At 35.0% G+C, this 16,312-nt stretch overlaps 2 protein-coding genes across 4 annotated transcripts; both read left to right on the forward strand.

Annotated features, from left to right (window-relative positions):
• The first annotated feature begins 3,006 nt into the window (after positions 1–3,006).
• LOC111401968 (dihydroorotate dehydrogenase (quinone), mitochondrial-like) lies at positions 3,007–7,728 on the forward strand. 3 transcript variants are annotated; one of them, XM_023029966.1, is made up of 11 exons: positions 3,007–3,359; positions 3,754–3,836; positions 4,628–4,951; positions 5,214–5,466; positions 5,672–5,752; positions 5,854–5,961; positions 6,035–6,064; positions 6,409–6,546; positions 6,895–6,932; positions 7,013–7,112; positions 7,384–7,728. In XM_023029966.1, the coding sequence occupies exons 1-11, from the start codon at positions 3,207–3,209 to the stop codon at positions 7,462–7,464; spliced, it is 1,389 nt and encodes a 462-aa protein (XP_022885734.1). In that variant the 5' UTR covers positions 3,007–3,206; the 3' UTR covers positions 7,465–7,728. The 3 variants fall into 3 exon arrangements, with proteins under 3 accessions (XP_022885734.1, XP_022885735.1, XP_022885736.1); XM_023029967.1 differs by having other exon boundaries at positions 5,244–5,466; XM_023029968.1 differs by having other exon boundaries at positions 4,687–4,951.
• Positions 7,729–10,803: 3,075 nt separating this feature from the next.
• LOC111401969 (putative DNA helicase INO80) lies at positions 10,804–12,375 on the forward strand. Its single transcript, XM_023029969.1, has 3 exons — positions 10,804–10,959; positions 11,055–11,491; positions 11,578–12,375. The coding sequence occupies exons 1-3, from the start codon at positions 10,890–10,892 to the stop codon at positions 12,031–12,033; spliced, it is 963 nt and encodes a 320-aa protein (XP_022885737.1). The 5' UTR covers positions 10,804–10,889; the 3' UTR covers positions 12,034–12,375.
• Positions 12,376–16,312: the final 3,937 nt, after the last annotated feature.

A 16,312-nucleotide genomic window follows, 5' to 3' on the forward strand; every position in this document is an offset into this window, starting at 1 on the left:
TTAGCTCTGGCCTTGCGAAAGGTTTTTGGGCTGAAGCTGCAAGTACTGCAGCTTATCTGATTAATAGGTCTCCATCCAGCAGTATAGAGTTTAAGACCCCACAGGAGTTGTGGACGGGAGAGCCTCCAAATCTGGAAACTTGAGGGTGTTTGGATGTGCTGCATATGCACATCAATCTGAAGGGAAACTTGAGCCCAGGGCTGTCAAGTGTGTGATGTTANAATAAACACCAACACAGGGGCTCAATTTTTAAGTTACGTTTAATAAGCTTTAGCAGAAAATTCATTAACTATTTGCTTAATCTAATGGATTTTTTTTGTAATTTTGTAATTTTAATATTGCCGACATTTATATTATTTTGTTTTGAAAATTAATTTTTTTTTAGGGGGTCTCTATGTTATAATCATATAGAATTTATTATAATTTATAATATATGACCTATGTTTGACCCCCAATTTTTCAAAATTTTATTTTTTTGAAACTCATTTTCAACAACAAATTTTTTCATAAAATAATTTTACTTATAATTCGGAAAATTTTCTTTATTTTTTAATTATATATTTTTTCAAAAGGATAATTAGAACAAAACGTCCATACTTTTCAAGTTCATTATGAAAAACGTCCCCACTTTTCATTTTTGATATTTTTGCCCTCATTTCAACATTTCTTTGCGCTAAACGTTCTTTTTACCAATTTTTAACTTAAAATGACCAAAATACCCACCCATTTATACAAAAAAAAAAAAAAAAAAATTGCGCTTATAGGCCCAAATTTTTAGAAACTGCAAATGAATCCAAATCTCAAAAAAAAAAAAAAAAAGGTCACCTTCTTCCGCAAAAGCTCCCCTCACTCCACCACTGGCCTGAACCTCAACAACAACCACTCCACCCCACAGCCAGCACCTGCACTATAAGCACCCAAACCCAACCTCTATAGCATCGGCCCATTTGACCCCCTATTACCAGCACTAGCACTACTATAAGTACCTAAACCCAACCTCGGAAGAATTGCCCCACTTGACCCTCCACTGCCAACACCACTATAACTGCCTAAACCTAACCCCTGAAGCTAACCTCCCATCAAACCCCCCAAAGTTGCATTCCCAATCGACCCACCACCATACAAAGGATTCACAAATCCCGTCTACTGCCCTAACAATGTCAGATTTTGTGCCTGCTGAGAGGCTGCTGCCACCACCATGAGGGGCTGAATTGGCTGCAACGTGGTCTTTATTGATGCTACCCCACTACCCACCTTACTCTTTCCCTCTGTGGCCTTTTGGTAGTGCAATTGATGCCCTTCAAATACCTTGTAAGGCTCCTCTAAAACCCTTTAAATTTCGCAGGATCAAACCCAGTTGGCCCACTCTCAATTTCCCTAAATTTCTCAAAATAACCCCTCAATTGCTCTGCACTCGCATTCACTAGCACATTATAAAATCTTCTTGTTTGTTATTGGGACCTGCTGAGGCCAGCTGGCACGAGGCCACACGATTGCCAATGTTAAATTTAAGGTTTTCCAATAATTTCTTCACAGATTTCCAGGTTTTATAGGTTACAAAAGCATACCCCTTGCACTTTACGTTTGCTCGATCATTCACGATGTTCAAAACCTCCATTTCACCAAACGATTTTAAAATTGCCTGTACGGATTGCTTCGTGTTGTACCAATCGAGACTGTAAATAAAATTTTGCGATGGGAGATGTCCTTGTCGGCGGCGGTTGGGTGATGGCTGTTGAGGTTGAGGCCAGTTGTATAGTGGGGGAGCTTTTGTGGAAGAAGGTGAAGGTGAAGCTTTTATGGTCATTATAAGTTAAAAATTTGTGAAAATGATGTTCAGCGTAAATAAAGGTTGAAATGAGGGTAAAAATATCAAAAATGAAAGATGAGGATATTTTTCACAATGAACTTGAAAGGTAGGGACATTTGGTGCCAATTATTCTTTTCCAAAAAATCACTATTCCTAAATATATTTTCTTATCAAAATAGGGCTCAAACAATGGCATAATTTGAATTAATTGTTCCAATAGTAACTGAACGTAAGCCTATGTCTTTAATTGGTCATTGAAATCTAAAATGTCGAGTTTTTGTCACTGAATTTTGGTCTATATCTTCGATTGGTCATGAAAATTTAAAATGTAGAGTTTTGATCACTGAACTTTGAAAAATACCGTATGTTACTCACTAGAATAAATATTGAATTTTGAAAAATATTTAATTGGTGAGTAATGTACAACATTTTTCAAAGTTCAATGATCAAAACTCGACATTTAATACTTCAATGAGCAATCGAAAATATAAACCTAAATTCAGTGATCAAAACTCAATATTTTTAACTTCAATGACCAATTAAGGACATGATCCAAAGTTCAGTAACCATTAGAACAATTAACTCGCATAATGTTGTTTTATAAAACAACTATTCTTTTATATTACATTACCATTTCCCCATTTTTAATATTTTATCAGTAATTGCGAGAATTACAAGTTAAGCCCTTGTTTCATACGAATTAAACTTAGATTTTAATCTAAAAAAATTAATAATGAATTTTAACCACATATTTTATGGAATTCACAATATTTCAATTATATATTCATCAACTTTTATTAAAATATGTTAAAAATCTAATTATAATCCCCCCCACAAAGAGGGGCTATACATATTCAATAGAGCTAGTTGTACAAATATGATTGATAATCTTGGTTGACAATTATATGTTGTCAAAATTTGAACATTTGATGTAAAAAAAAATAAATTTAAAATGAATGAATACGATGTTGTCAAATAGATATTATCAACAGTACTTATACGTATAGCATTACTCAAATATATTTTGAGTCCATGGATCAGTGGATGTGAATGTATTTTGCAAGTTAATTTATTTGTTTAACAAATTTAAAATACATAGTTTTCCAACCGCTTCACTTTTTCTGATGAACCGGTCAATTCGACCCGGTTTTGAAAACGTGGAGTCCTGATCCGGGAATACTCTATTAATACGCAGCAGTCTTCATCTTCCCCTTGTCTTCTCATTTTTGCTGCAAATTTTTCCACTCACTCGCAGATACAGAGACCTTTCTTTAGGACCGCTCTCTTTGCACCCATGAGTTTGTATAGATAATCTTATGTAAATACAATCGCTCACAATTATTAGTCTTTTGAGGTGAAGCCGTTGTAAACACATTTTTTCTTCTTTCTCGGAGAAATGGCTGCGAGGGTTGCTATGAAATTCAAGAGAGAATGCTATATATCTAGGAAGCTTAAATCAAATAATATTACAAGGTATTATTTTTCCACTGCCGCTTCGAGTGCTAATTCTCTTAATATTCCCAAGACAGCTCCTCATTTTTCCAAAAAGGTAATCTTTTTACCCTTTATCCCTATTTTTAAGTACTTTAGGCAAAAATTATCTTTTTAGGCATAAAAAAGTTGGGTTTTCATAAAATTGGAGAAGGGCTCCTTTAGTTCATGTGTCTGTTATGGCTGGCGAGCAAGCACACTCTTGGGACTATAATTACATTAAGAATTGTTCCATTATTCTGGTATTCTTCTATAAATTTAGTTTTTTTTTTGCTAGACTTTAGACGATACTATACAAATTGAGTTACTCAATCTCACAATGCCAAAATATTGAATTTTTATGACTTCTATTGGATTGTGCTTCGGTTTTCAGTTGAGAACCAATTAGTTTCTTTGTTATGTTAAAGGGAAAAAGGAAATCTGAATAATAACTTGTTACACTTGCACTGCAGGGTATGTTACTCACGGGAGCCACCATGGGTCTGCTTATAGGTGGAGGTGCCTATGCCAGTACCGTGGATGAAGCTACTTTCTGGTATTCTGATTCAATTTCATGAAGGGCGTTTTTTCAACCTGTAGTCTAACATTAACCCAAAAGTGAATAAAGAGTTTGATTTGACTTGTTAATCATGTATCATATTGCATATTTTGTTTCAGAAGCTTCTCTGATGATTAAATCTGGTGTCTCTGTGGTTTTTTATTAAGAAAGCTCGAGGAATACTATTAAATAGGAAGAAAATTTGGAAGTTTTCGCCATGTGCATATTTTACCTTGGAAGGGGTTTATAATATTCCTTCCCCTCCCGTAAAACTGACTCTTTTAAGGCTATGCTCGGTAAGAGAATGGAGGCTTCATTTATGGAGGGTTATTATTTATTTATTTATTTATTTAAGTAAATTGAATGTGGAGAATGAGAGAAATCAATGAAAAGATGGTCATATTTGCTGCTGTGTAATCCCTTAAGAATTAAAACTTATCTGTCTGTTCCCTTCTAAGTCTCCGCTTGGAAGTGCTTTATTTTAGGAAACTGTCAAAACATTCATTAGTTATGTGAAATGCCTAAATCACATTGAAATTTCTAAAATTTGTTGAGTGTCTCGGAAAACTATTTTCGATAAATCTATTTGTATGCCAATGTAGACGGTAGAAACATTTCATTGTTTACATTGTTAATAAAATTAGAGTTGGGCACGATTTGAATTCTTATTTATTCATATTCTAGGTGCTTGGAATCAAAATGTTTTCAAGTTATATCACAGTTTAAATATTCTTTGTAACTATAAATTTGTGGGAATAACCTGTACAACACATATGATGATTGCGCAGTGGCTGGCTTTTCAATGCAACGAAACTAGTCAATCCATTTTTTTCATTTATGGATCCAGAGGTTGCCCACCGACTGGCTGTTTCTGCTGCAGCTCGTGGATGGGTCCCAATAGAGAAAAGGCCAGACCCATCAATATTGGAACTAGAAGTTTGGGGAAGGAGGTTCTCCAATCCTATTGGTCTTGCTGCTGGTTTTGACAAAAATGCTGAGGCTGTTGAGGGCTTACTTGGTTTAGGTTTTGGGTTTGTGGAGGTAGGATCGGTTACTCCGGCCCCACAGGAGGGGAATCCAAAGCCTCGTATATTCAGATTGCCTGAGGAAGGGTAAGAGTGCACAGCTTAACCTATTTTTACTGATTAAAGTTTAGTTTTTTTGTGTATTCTACGCTGTATGGCATGCAAAGCTTTGTTTTATTTTTCTAATGCAAATCTCATGTTTAAAACTCTTAATGCATGTTTGCTATGCTATTTTGGATAATGTTGGATACGATAAACAAGATTGTTTAAATTCTTTTTTCTTCCTTAGTCTGTATTGACCTCCTTACCCAATTAACCATTAGCATTAAACTGATTATATCTGTGGCAGTGCAATAATTAATAGATGTGGCTTCAATAGCGAAGGAATTGTTGTTGTTGCAAAGCGGTTGGGTGCACAACATGGTAAGAGGAAGTTAGAAACGTCAAGCACTACATCTTCTGCTGGCGATGAAGTTGTACATGGAGGGAAAGCTGGTCCTGGAATTTTGGGGGTTAATCTCGGAAAAAATAAGACCAGTGAAGATGCTACAGCGGATTATGTACAAGGAGTTCATACATTATCCCAATATGCTGATTACTTGGTACATGTCCAGTTTATTTGTTCCTTCGAAGTTTCATGTGCGTATTCTCTTAGATTCAGAAACTAATCTAAGTAGATATGTTTGTTTTGTTTTCGAATGAAATATCCATTTATAACTGCTGTGTAAGATGTACACTGAAATGATGAATGACAAATTTGTTACTTCATATTTGGACACATTTGTTGAACGGAGCCTCACCTTGTAGGTTATTAATATTTCATCTCCCAATACTCCTGGACTGCGCCAACTTCAGGGGAGAAAAAAATTGAAAGATCTTGTTAAGAAGGTTTTGACCTTACTCTTTGTCAATCTGATTAGTTAATGTATATTGGAGAATACAGTGCCTATCTACGTTGAGGATGTAGTTTTAACTTTATCTTTGCCAAGGTTCAAGCGGCTCGTGATGAAATGCAATGGGGTGAGGAAGGCCCACCTCCTTTGCTTGTGAAAATTGCTCCAGACTTGTCTAAACAAGATCTTGAAGATATTGCAGCAGTATGTACATATTTATTTTCTGAAATGAGTTTTCTCCTTCACGGCCCCCTTATTACTTGTTCTGTTCCTGTAGGTTGCTCTTGCTCTTCGAGTAGATGGATTGGTATGTCTTTTCTGACACATTATCGTCTCTTCAACCATTTTGCCATCTTCTGGTTATTGATTTAAAATAATATATCCATGATTCTATCTCTCGACTCCTTGTTGGCAACGTATATGGTATGATCCGGTGAATATGAAACAATTAAATTATTTTTTATGGAATAGACATATAAAGCAGTTTATGACCTAACGGTTGGTTTTTTCAACCCCAACCAAACTTCACACCGGAAAGGGAAAAAAAAAAGGGAAAGAGAAAGCCACTTACTCTCAAGTCCATAGTTTTGAGTGTGCACGATGACCGAGAATCTTGGCATGCTTAATCATTTTGTATTTTGATGCTTGTAGATCATATCAAACACAACAATTCAAAGACCAGATCCTGTTAGTAAAAATCCAGTTTCTGAGGAAACTGGAGGCTTGAGTGGGAAGCCACTGTTTGACTTATCCACAAATATACTGAAAGATATGTATATTCTGACAAAGGTATGCTATTTTCGCAACTCATGTATTTGTTTGAACAGATAGTTCCATGCTTAGTGCAAATCAATTTAATTTAACAAATAATGAAGAAATTATTCAATGTAGACAAATGAACCAGGAATAGCTTGAGATAAACACTCAAAACTTTCAATAAAATTTTGCAGTTTATGGGAACAATAGCAGAAGGTTACCAACATTTGCATGTAGCATATTTCTCGAATGTTGAGTGTTTTCGCATATCTAATTTTCATTTTACAATATATGTAATGATTTTATTTTTATTTTTATTTGATTTGGATATTTGTTTGGGTTTGTACATTCCATTGATGTCATTTTTGCATTCCTCAATAGGGAAAGATTCCTCTGATAGGTTGTGGAGGTATTAGCAGGTAGTAATACTTTACCATTTGCCATTGTAATTTCTACCATCTTTTCTTCATCATCGCTGAGCTTAAGTATTCTGTGTCAGTGGTGAGGATGCATACAAGAAAATACGAGCCGGGGCAATTCTTGTTCAGCTGTATACTTCTTTTGCATATGGCGGGCCTGCTCTTATACCTAAAATAAAGGTAGACGTTTAACTACTCGAGAAATTTGAGTCCTTGAACTATAGATAATGTTGAAGTATATCTAGACTTGGGAAAAATAGTTGTTCGGCAGTTTGAATGATGGCCGGACAAAAATGTATAGGGTAATTTCTAGGAAGAGACGAGTCAAATTGGTTAAGCGTGATGATGAACTTGATCAGTTGATCTTCATAATGGTCTGGCATTTGCATAGAATTGCACTCTGGTTTTATCTATCTACATATAATTGACCCGGTTTTCCTCTCTTTTTTAGACTGAACTCGCAGAATGCTTAGAGAAAGGTGGCTACAAGTCCATCTATGAGGCAGTCGGAGCAGATTGCAGACAGCCTTAATGTATTAATCCAATTTTTACCGACGCCCTCCTTCCAGACCCTGTTCTGTTGAATAAATTTTCTACTCAATTGAGGTTTTTTTTTCTCTTTTTTTTTTCCCGGAAAAAGTTTAGTTGGCAGTTTTTTTTACTCATTTATCAGTTGTAGGGATTTAACGTATGATCACGAGCGAAGATTTTGATAATTTCTGAGTGTCATATTGTATATCGAAGTACGGATAAGATTTTACCTTCAGAATGTGTTCGATGTAGAGTTTGGAGTTCTGCTATTGTCTTTTAAATGTATTTGGAGTAGCTCAAGTCGAGGATCATAAAATTAACATTATCATTAAGGCTATTTCAAAGTGTTCGAGAAAATAACTCGTGTAATAATGTATCTTCGATGCACATTTTGGAGAACACTAGCATGTCCTTTAAGTATTTGAAGTGTTACTGTATTTAGAACATAAAGAGCATGTTTGGTACAATTTAAAACACAATTAAAATTAATTTTTGGATCGTTATTTTATTATTCCAGCCGTCATTTTTGAACTCTTATTGTTATTTTACTATTCCAACCGTCATTTTTGAATTCTTCTTTTATAGGTAGGACACACTTTATCTCTAATGGTAAAAAAATCAATTAACAAAATCCCTATCAAATAAGCACATAGGATAAAATCACATGAAATTGAATGATTATTATATTTTTATAATAAAATATTTTGCAAGTAAATACAATTTTTTTTTTACGACACATTCTTCAAAAAATTATTATTTCAAAACTCATTTTTATCCAAATAAAAAAAAAAAGAAAAAGAAAAAAAGAAAAACCTCGTTAGAATTGTTGTCAAGCAAGGGCTTAATTTCTTGGAAAAAATTGCATATTTAATCCTCAACCTTCAAAATGTTGTATCCCAATCTTTAAATCGTCAACATTTGAAGGAATAGGCATTGTTCGTCCCTATTGATAGAATCCGTTCAATTTGACAGTTAATGTCATTTAGGTCCCATTTAGCATTGTTTTTGCTTTTGTTTTCTTTAGAAGAGTTTTTGGATGAAATTATCTTAATTTTTGTTTATAAATTAATTCTAAAATAACTTTCTATGCCAAAAATAATTTTATAGAGAAAATTATATTGGACCAAAATTTTCTAACTGGAAGAAGCTCTTTCATAATAATAGTCAAATGGGTTCAAAAATAATTTTTGAATTTCAAAAGTTATACCTAACGTATCCATAAAATGATAAATTGTCAAGAGAAAAGGGGAGGGAGGAAGAAAAGAAGGTAGCAAAACTAGGGTTAGATAAAACTCTCGAACCGACTTAACAGGACCGAGCTATTCTCCTTAAGCCCCTATTTGGTGGGGATTAAAATTAAATTTTTAGTAGATTTTAATAAAAACTTTTGAAATGTGCAATTGAAAAATTGTGAGTTCCATGAAAGGTGTGGTCAAAATAGATTGTTTAACATTAACTTAGATTGAAATCTGATTTAAATCAATACCAAACATGGTCTAAGTTAAATATTCGAATGAGTATCTGAATAGAGAATCAACGGATTTGGTTTGGTTCTTGGTTCTAATACAAGAACTGAATAAAAAATTAAATCTCTCTAATTTTTTTAATTAATTTATTTTATAAATAAGTCATATTATTATTTTTAAATAAATTTGTTTGCTAGTTAACTTAGTTCAAATCCAAAAATATGATTTTTCTATTTTTAATTTTTAATCCAAGCCAATTTAATCAAATTGATCTAAGTTTTACCCAAATATATTGTTCTACCATAGTACCATTTTCTACCATCTTGGAGAAATCGAATTGAAACTCAACAACGACTCTCTTAATTATTGTAAACTTTCTATCTTTCTCTCCTGTGATTTTAACAATCAAGTCTATGAACAACTCAGTAAAAAAAGACGCGAAAAACACATAAGATTGGATTATATTAATTTGTAAGAGTTAAGATTAAACATGTCATTAGTTAAATTAATGTAACTTTATAAATATTAAAAAATTTAATTATTATACGAAACCCAAGAACCGAATGGAATCGAATTGAACCAAATGAAACCGAACCTTAACGGTTTTATAATTAAATTTAGACTCGACGGTTCCACTCACTAAATACTCAAAAATTTCGGATCTGGTTCGGTTCTAAACCGAACTATATCTAGTCCTAAGTGGAAAAAAAAAAAAGTAAAAAGTAAAGGCAAATTACATTGGAAATCCAATATTTTCAGAAGAGCAAATAAATACCATTAAAAATAGATTAAAAAATTAAAAAGGAAATTGGCTCATCACTCCCACCCAACTCCACCCCTACAACCCCCCTCCCCCCACAACAAAAAAATAAAAAATAAAATAAAAAAATCTCCATAAATATAGAAAAAATTCATTTAAAGAATGATTCAAGATTTTGTCAACGGGGGAACATGCCAATTTGTCAAACATTCTTGGTGCCATTTTTAAAGGTTAGGGATACATCTTAAATGTTTTTTAAGATTAAGGACCAAATATGTTTTTTATTTTAATTTCTTTAATGTTTTATTGCCATAGTTTTGTGGAAATTAAAATTAAAATTTAATATAAGTTAAAGTCAACAATTAATTTTAATCACACACATTTTTTTTTTGTTTACACTTTGTTGATGGATGATGACGTGTCATGCATTTTCGCCTTTAATTTGGTAAATGAAATTCAAATTAAGGGCCAAAATACACATCACATCATCATTTGTCAAATTTTCTGTCAAATTAATTGTACACATAACATAACTGTTAATTTAATTCCCACCAAATAAAGGCATTATGTAAAATAAAAAGGATATTACAATGTCTATAATGTCGTGCATTGAACGTTTTTGTAATTCTTAATATCTAAACAATTTAGATAATTATAAATAATCACTTGAAAACTTGTTAATTTTCATTATTATTTAAATTGAAATTAACATCCAAATAATTTTCTAACTAGAAGGCTATTTGAACGATTTCCATCCAAAATTTTGTTAAATAAAGGTCAAAATTAGGTCAATGGTTTAACTAACGGAGTTTTGAATAGAAGTCATCCAGAGGTCTTCAGCTGCCAAAAGTGAAACGTTTGGGATATATTTGCACTAACTAAAAAGATTAGGACGCTAGGTGCAATTTTCCCCTTTTTATGAAGCAACCACGAACCGAACCCAACTGTATGACAAGAACCGGACGCCAGGATCCATTCAAATCCCAACGGCTAGTTTTCCAATTAACGTTAAGCCACGCCGCCAGAACACGCACTAACGGTCGAATTTCCTATTTTCAGCCCTAATCCCTCTTCCCAAATTCTCTATATAACCTTTTCTTCATAGTCCAAAAAACATCTATCAAAATTCAGAAATTTTCTGGCGACCAACCTAATATTTTCAGAGGATTTCTTGATTGGCTCATCAACACTACTGCCTCCATGGAAAGCCCGTCATCGACCAGAAGAGTCACTAGATCACAGACTTTGGATGCTAAAAACACTAATAATGGCAAGATATCCAGGACAAGTAATCTTGATTCAGAGCCAGCTTTTCTTGAATTGATTTTTGATGTGGCTTTCTGTGTTTTTGAGTTTTTTTTGCAGGCAAAATTGAGGAATCTGAGAAGTCTGTAACAAGAACAAGGCAGAGGAATAGTGCAAAGCAACAAGATCGATCTGCCCTTATCGATATTACAAATGATTCACCAATTGTTGGGCTTGCAATGGGGAATCTAGATACCCCATCATCAACAATGTCCAAAAAGAGAATCAAGAGTCATTCCAAGTATACTTTCACACCAGGCTCGGGTGAGGCGCTTTTGAGAGGTCAAGCCAAGACCCTTCTGCAGAAAGTTGAAGAGGAGGCAAATTTTCCGAAAATCTCCCTAGAAAAAAGGCCTTTGTTTAACCTCAAGTGCCTGGTAAACTCTCCCACGAATCTTCTTGCTCCAACTCCTACAAACACGCCCCAAATCTTAAATATCGCAGAGTTGAATTCTGCCACCCCATCTCCAGTTGAAGACAAGTTTGTGATTTCTCAGGTTTGTTTTATTTGATTTCTTGTTCTTTTGTTTACTCTTTTTGCCTTGTTATCAAACTTCATGGTTCATTTTGTGTGTGCACGCAGAATGGAATTGATGAGAAGAAAGAAGAGGGAAATGAAAGTGAGAAGGATCTGATTACAAGGGCACTGGATTTCTCAGAGAAATCAGAGGGGTTGGAGTGTTCCTCTGTGGTGACTTACCAGGGAGGTAGTAAAGATAAGCAGCTATGTACTGACGACGATGATGAAGATGATGCATCTTCTATATGGTCTATTCAGGTTAATGCCAGCAGCATTAGAGATGAAGATGAGGAAGAAGAATACGAGGACGAGTACAATTATGAAGGAGAAGAGGAAGAATGCGAGGAGTATGATTATGGAGGAGGAGGAGGAATGGTTGATGAGTTGTGCCAAGAAATGAGAAAGATAAGCGTGGATGGAGAGAAGACAATGGCAATATTTAGCAGTAAGCATACCAGGTTTGTGTACAACAGCGATGGTGAGCTTCAAGGGGAGGAAGAAGTATCGCCTAAGCCCTAAGCCTCTTAAGGAAAGCACCTCCACTTTCCTGAGAACTGCAAAAGTTTTTGTTGATGATTTTGATTACACATTTTGACAAATAAGAATGTGGTTCCACTTCCCACTTCTCAAATTTGAATCCATCATTTTAAAGTATTATTATAAGCTAAAGATTGTACAATTCAACGTAAAAATAGAGCACGTCATTTGAAGGTATGAAATTTTGCTGGCATGCACAAGCAAATTCATCTTTCGCATTTCAATCGACCAGGATATTCGAGTTTAGAGAAACAAGCTCCATGTTTCAATCGATGGATGGGATATTATTTGAAGAATAACTTGATTGAAAAATATTTGATCGATCTCTAAGTCCATGCAGCTGCAAAATTAACATTGTCGTCGAAGTTTGCTCTAAGAATCGTCAAATTGGTGTTTTTCAGGCTCAATTTCACGTTGCCCTTCTCTACCGACCAACCAATCCAAACGGCTCTAACCCACAACCAATTACCTCGGTTCACCCACAAAGGACAAGATAATAGTGATGAATTGTGATCACAAAGGCAAAAAGAAAACATCATTAAAGAGGCAAGGAAGACACCACAAAGTGAAAGGGAAGTCACTGGTTTTGGCAGGCAGCCGGATTTTCTTTCAATGACACTTTTTTCTTCCTCTCACACACACAAAACTGCACACAACGGCTAGGGCAAAAAGGGACCATATATAGACTAGGTTAGGTTTTTTTAGTCGGACCAATAATAAGGTTAAATGTGTCTCTCTAAGTAAATGACTATGCAGATGCAAAATTAACATTGTAGTCGAAGTTTGCTCTAAGGATCGTCAAATTGTTGTTTTTCAGGCTCAATTTCACGTTACCCTTCTCTACCGAACAACCAATCCAAACGGATCTAATCCACAACTAATATAGTTATCTCGGTTGCTTTTTCAATCTCACCCACAAAGGACAAGATAATAGTGACGAATTGTGACCACAAAGGCAAAACGAAAACACCACCAAAGAGTCAAGGAAGAGACCACAAAGTGAAAGGGAAGTCACTGGTTTTGGCACAACAAAGACAGCCGGATTTTGTCTTTCAATGACACTTTTTCTCCTCTCATACACACAAAACTGCACAAAATGGCTAGGGCAAAAAGGGACCATATATATAGACTAGGTTAGGTTTTTTAGTTGGACCAATTATAAGTTTAAATGGGCCAAGATACAAAGTTATCCAAGAGCTAATATAAATGGGCCGGGTTGAGCCGTCCGAGATTTATTGGGTATCAGAACCCAACAAACATCAATTATTTACAAAACTCAAGTAAATCTCTATCTCTATAATCCACCCAAAAAAGGGGTTGCTTGTTATTAAAGATTATAACCAAGGGTACCAGGTTGGATCCATCATGGAAAAGTTTTTGGGAGTGAGGTCGGCTTCAACCAATGGGGTACTTTTAAAATTAACCTAATCAAAGGTCCTTATTTCCACTTTGACTTTTAAAAACTTGAATATTATTACATTAACCTCTTGAATGGTAAAAGACAGAGATGCCCTTAATATATTATGTAATTATTAAATATTGGATAGTTTAAAAGACATTATTACCCTTTTAGTTAATAATCAAAAACCAAACACTTCCTCACTTATAAAATTGCAGAACGAGCTTCGAACACAAAAAACTCTCATTTTTCATTTGCTTGAACCTCAAAATATCAAAAAACTTCAAACGTCGAAGTCAGAATTTTTTTCAGATCAATTACTTCAAATCGGTAAGTATATTTTTACACATGCTTAATTTCGATTTGAGTAAATTAGCATATATTTGAGTAGTTAAATAACAAGTAGTTATTAGAAACTTTTTTTAACAGATTTATAATTTTTTCTTTAGAACCATAGAAAAATAAAAAGTCATATGCAAAATAAACAGTTCGGCAATTAACTGTAGGATGTTAACGAAAATTGTTAGACAGCAGACAGTCGACTGTCAAAAGACTGTCGGCTGTTTCCACATTAACAGCTGACTGTCGGCTGTAAAACACTCCACAGTCGACTGTTTTTCCCGACTGTTTTACAAATTTTTTTATTATTAATTTCTGTTTTGGTAATTGTCTTATAATTTTAATTACAAGTTGATTAAATATCTGAATTTTTGTTGTTGTAATTGATTAAAAAATTCTATAACATCATGCAGATTTGATAATCCCGGTCTGTTATTTCGGTGATTTTGAACTGAATAAAAATAATAGATGAGAATGAAGATGGACGAGTGATGTATGTGGTTGTATTGCAATTCTCGTAATAGAGAGTACATCATATGCGGAAGGGTACCAGGATTTGCAAAATAAGCTGAATGTTGATTCTTTTTAGTACGATATGCAACTGAGATATTTATTCAATAGTTACGAGGATTTGTCCATTCTGATGCCACCTATATTTGTTACTAATGATGTTGAATTGAATTATCTATTAGAATTGAATAAATGTATAGAACTCCGACTGTTTTTTGCGTGACTTTAGTTAAGAAGGATGTTGTCGAAGGTGAACGCGAAGATTCAAATGGAGCGGATAATAATGACCGAAATTTTTGGGAGACGGTGGAGATAGTTCATGCAGATGATGTGGTTATTCCTGAAACAGTTGCTACTGATCATGAAGTCACTGTTACGTACAGAATTCCGTCGACAGTTGAGGAAAACGAAAATATAAATGATTTTACAAATAAAAATTTAATTGCTTTATCTCGATATAGACTTGAGCGGGGTGGGAGCTCAGGGGTGGAACAAGTGGATCGTCCTCCAATTCTTCGCGTGTGGCTCCCGATGATGAGGATTTGTATGTCGAGCAACTACTTGAAACCAAGAAAGATTTGCAGGAAGCTGTGCACCTAATGATATTAAAATAAAACTTTGAATTCAAGGTAAAGAAATCAACCAAGTCATTATTGACAGTTGCCTGCGTTGACGACAATTGCAATTGGCGCTTGAGAGCGACTAAGATAGACACGAATGAGTGCTTTATAGTTCGAAATATGCACGGGAACATACTTGCGAAGTGAGAATTTGTCGAAATGATCACATGCAAGCTCGAGCATGGTTTATTGGTCGACGGATAATGCACAAGTATTAGGACTCACAGACGATCTACAGATCTTCGGACATCATTAATGACGTTCGTCGATAGTATGGAGTGGTCATGAGTTACCAGAAAACCTGGAAGGTCAAAGAATGTGCGCTGGAGGATTTAATGGGATCGACTGACGAGAGCTATGTTAAATTGGCAAGGTATTGCCATAACATGGGGACAACTAATCCTGGCACGACATTTTTTATTGAGATGGGGGCGATAATTGTTTTAAGTATTTCTTCATGGCTCTCGAACAATGTATTCAGGGCTTTCGAAATGCAATGCTACCCGTAATTCTAGTTGATGGTATAACTCTAAAAGCTAAATATCAAGGTAAATTAATTATTGCTACATGTCAAGATGCTAACATCCAAATTTACCCTATTGCATTCGGCATAGTCAACAATGAGAATGATCTGTCTATGCGTTGGTTCTTTTTTAAATTGAGGAAAGTGATTGGGGAAGTCGAAGACCTTGCCTTTGTAACCGATCGGGGACAGTCTATAATAAACGGTATTGCTGAAGTTTTTCTCGAGGCACATCATAGGTATTGCATGTACCATATATAAGGTAATTTGAAGACTAGGTATCTGGGCAAAGACAAATTTACGGGTCACCATTAAATTCGAACAAATCACAAGTTAGTTTCTTTCTCCAATTTTGTATCCACGATTAGTTGATTCCATCAATCTTATGTCCTATACTTAAAAATTCAACGTACTTAATGGCAAATATGCCACAGTCGTCGCTACAATTGAACAAGAATGGATCAATTCAGTACTGTGTAGCTAAAAACTAAATCTGAAAGATGAAAGCAACAAAGTTCAAACACTTACCTTATGGACTGTCGCGTTGTTGTCGTGTTCCGAACAATCTGCAATTTTTCCTGTACAGTCATCCTCGCTCGTCTGGCCATCATAGGAACAATTACAGCTACTAGGGGTGTAAACGAGTCGGGCCGAGCCGGCTCGCGAGCCTAAAATTTCGGCTCGGACTCGGCCCGGTTAAAATAGCCGAGCTTTTTTGCGGGCTCGAGCCGGGTCGAGCAAAAGCTCGGCCAAAAAAAATAGGCTCGACCCGAGCTTTTGCTCGGGCTTTTTACGGGCCGAACCGGGCGGCTCGTTTTCTCCAACTTTTTTTTTTTTTTTTTTAATATTAGTCTTCTAATCTGCTGCCTT

Source organism: Olea europaea, chromosome 10 (assembly GCF_002742605.1).
Source record: "Olea europaea var. sylvestris chromosome 10, O_europaea_v1, whole genome shotgun sequence".
Classification (NCBI taxonomy): domain Eukaryota; kingdom Viridiplantae; phylum Streptophyta; class Magnoliopsida; order Lamiales; family Oleaceae; genus Olea; species Olea europaea.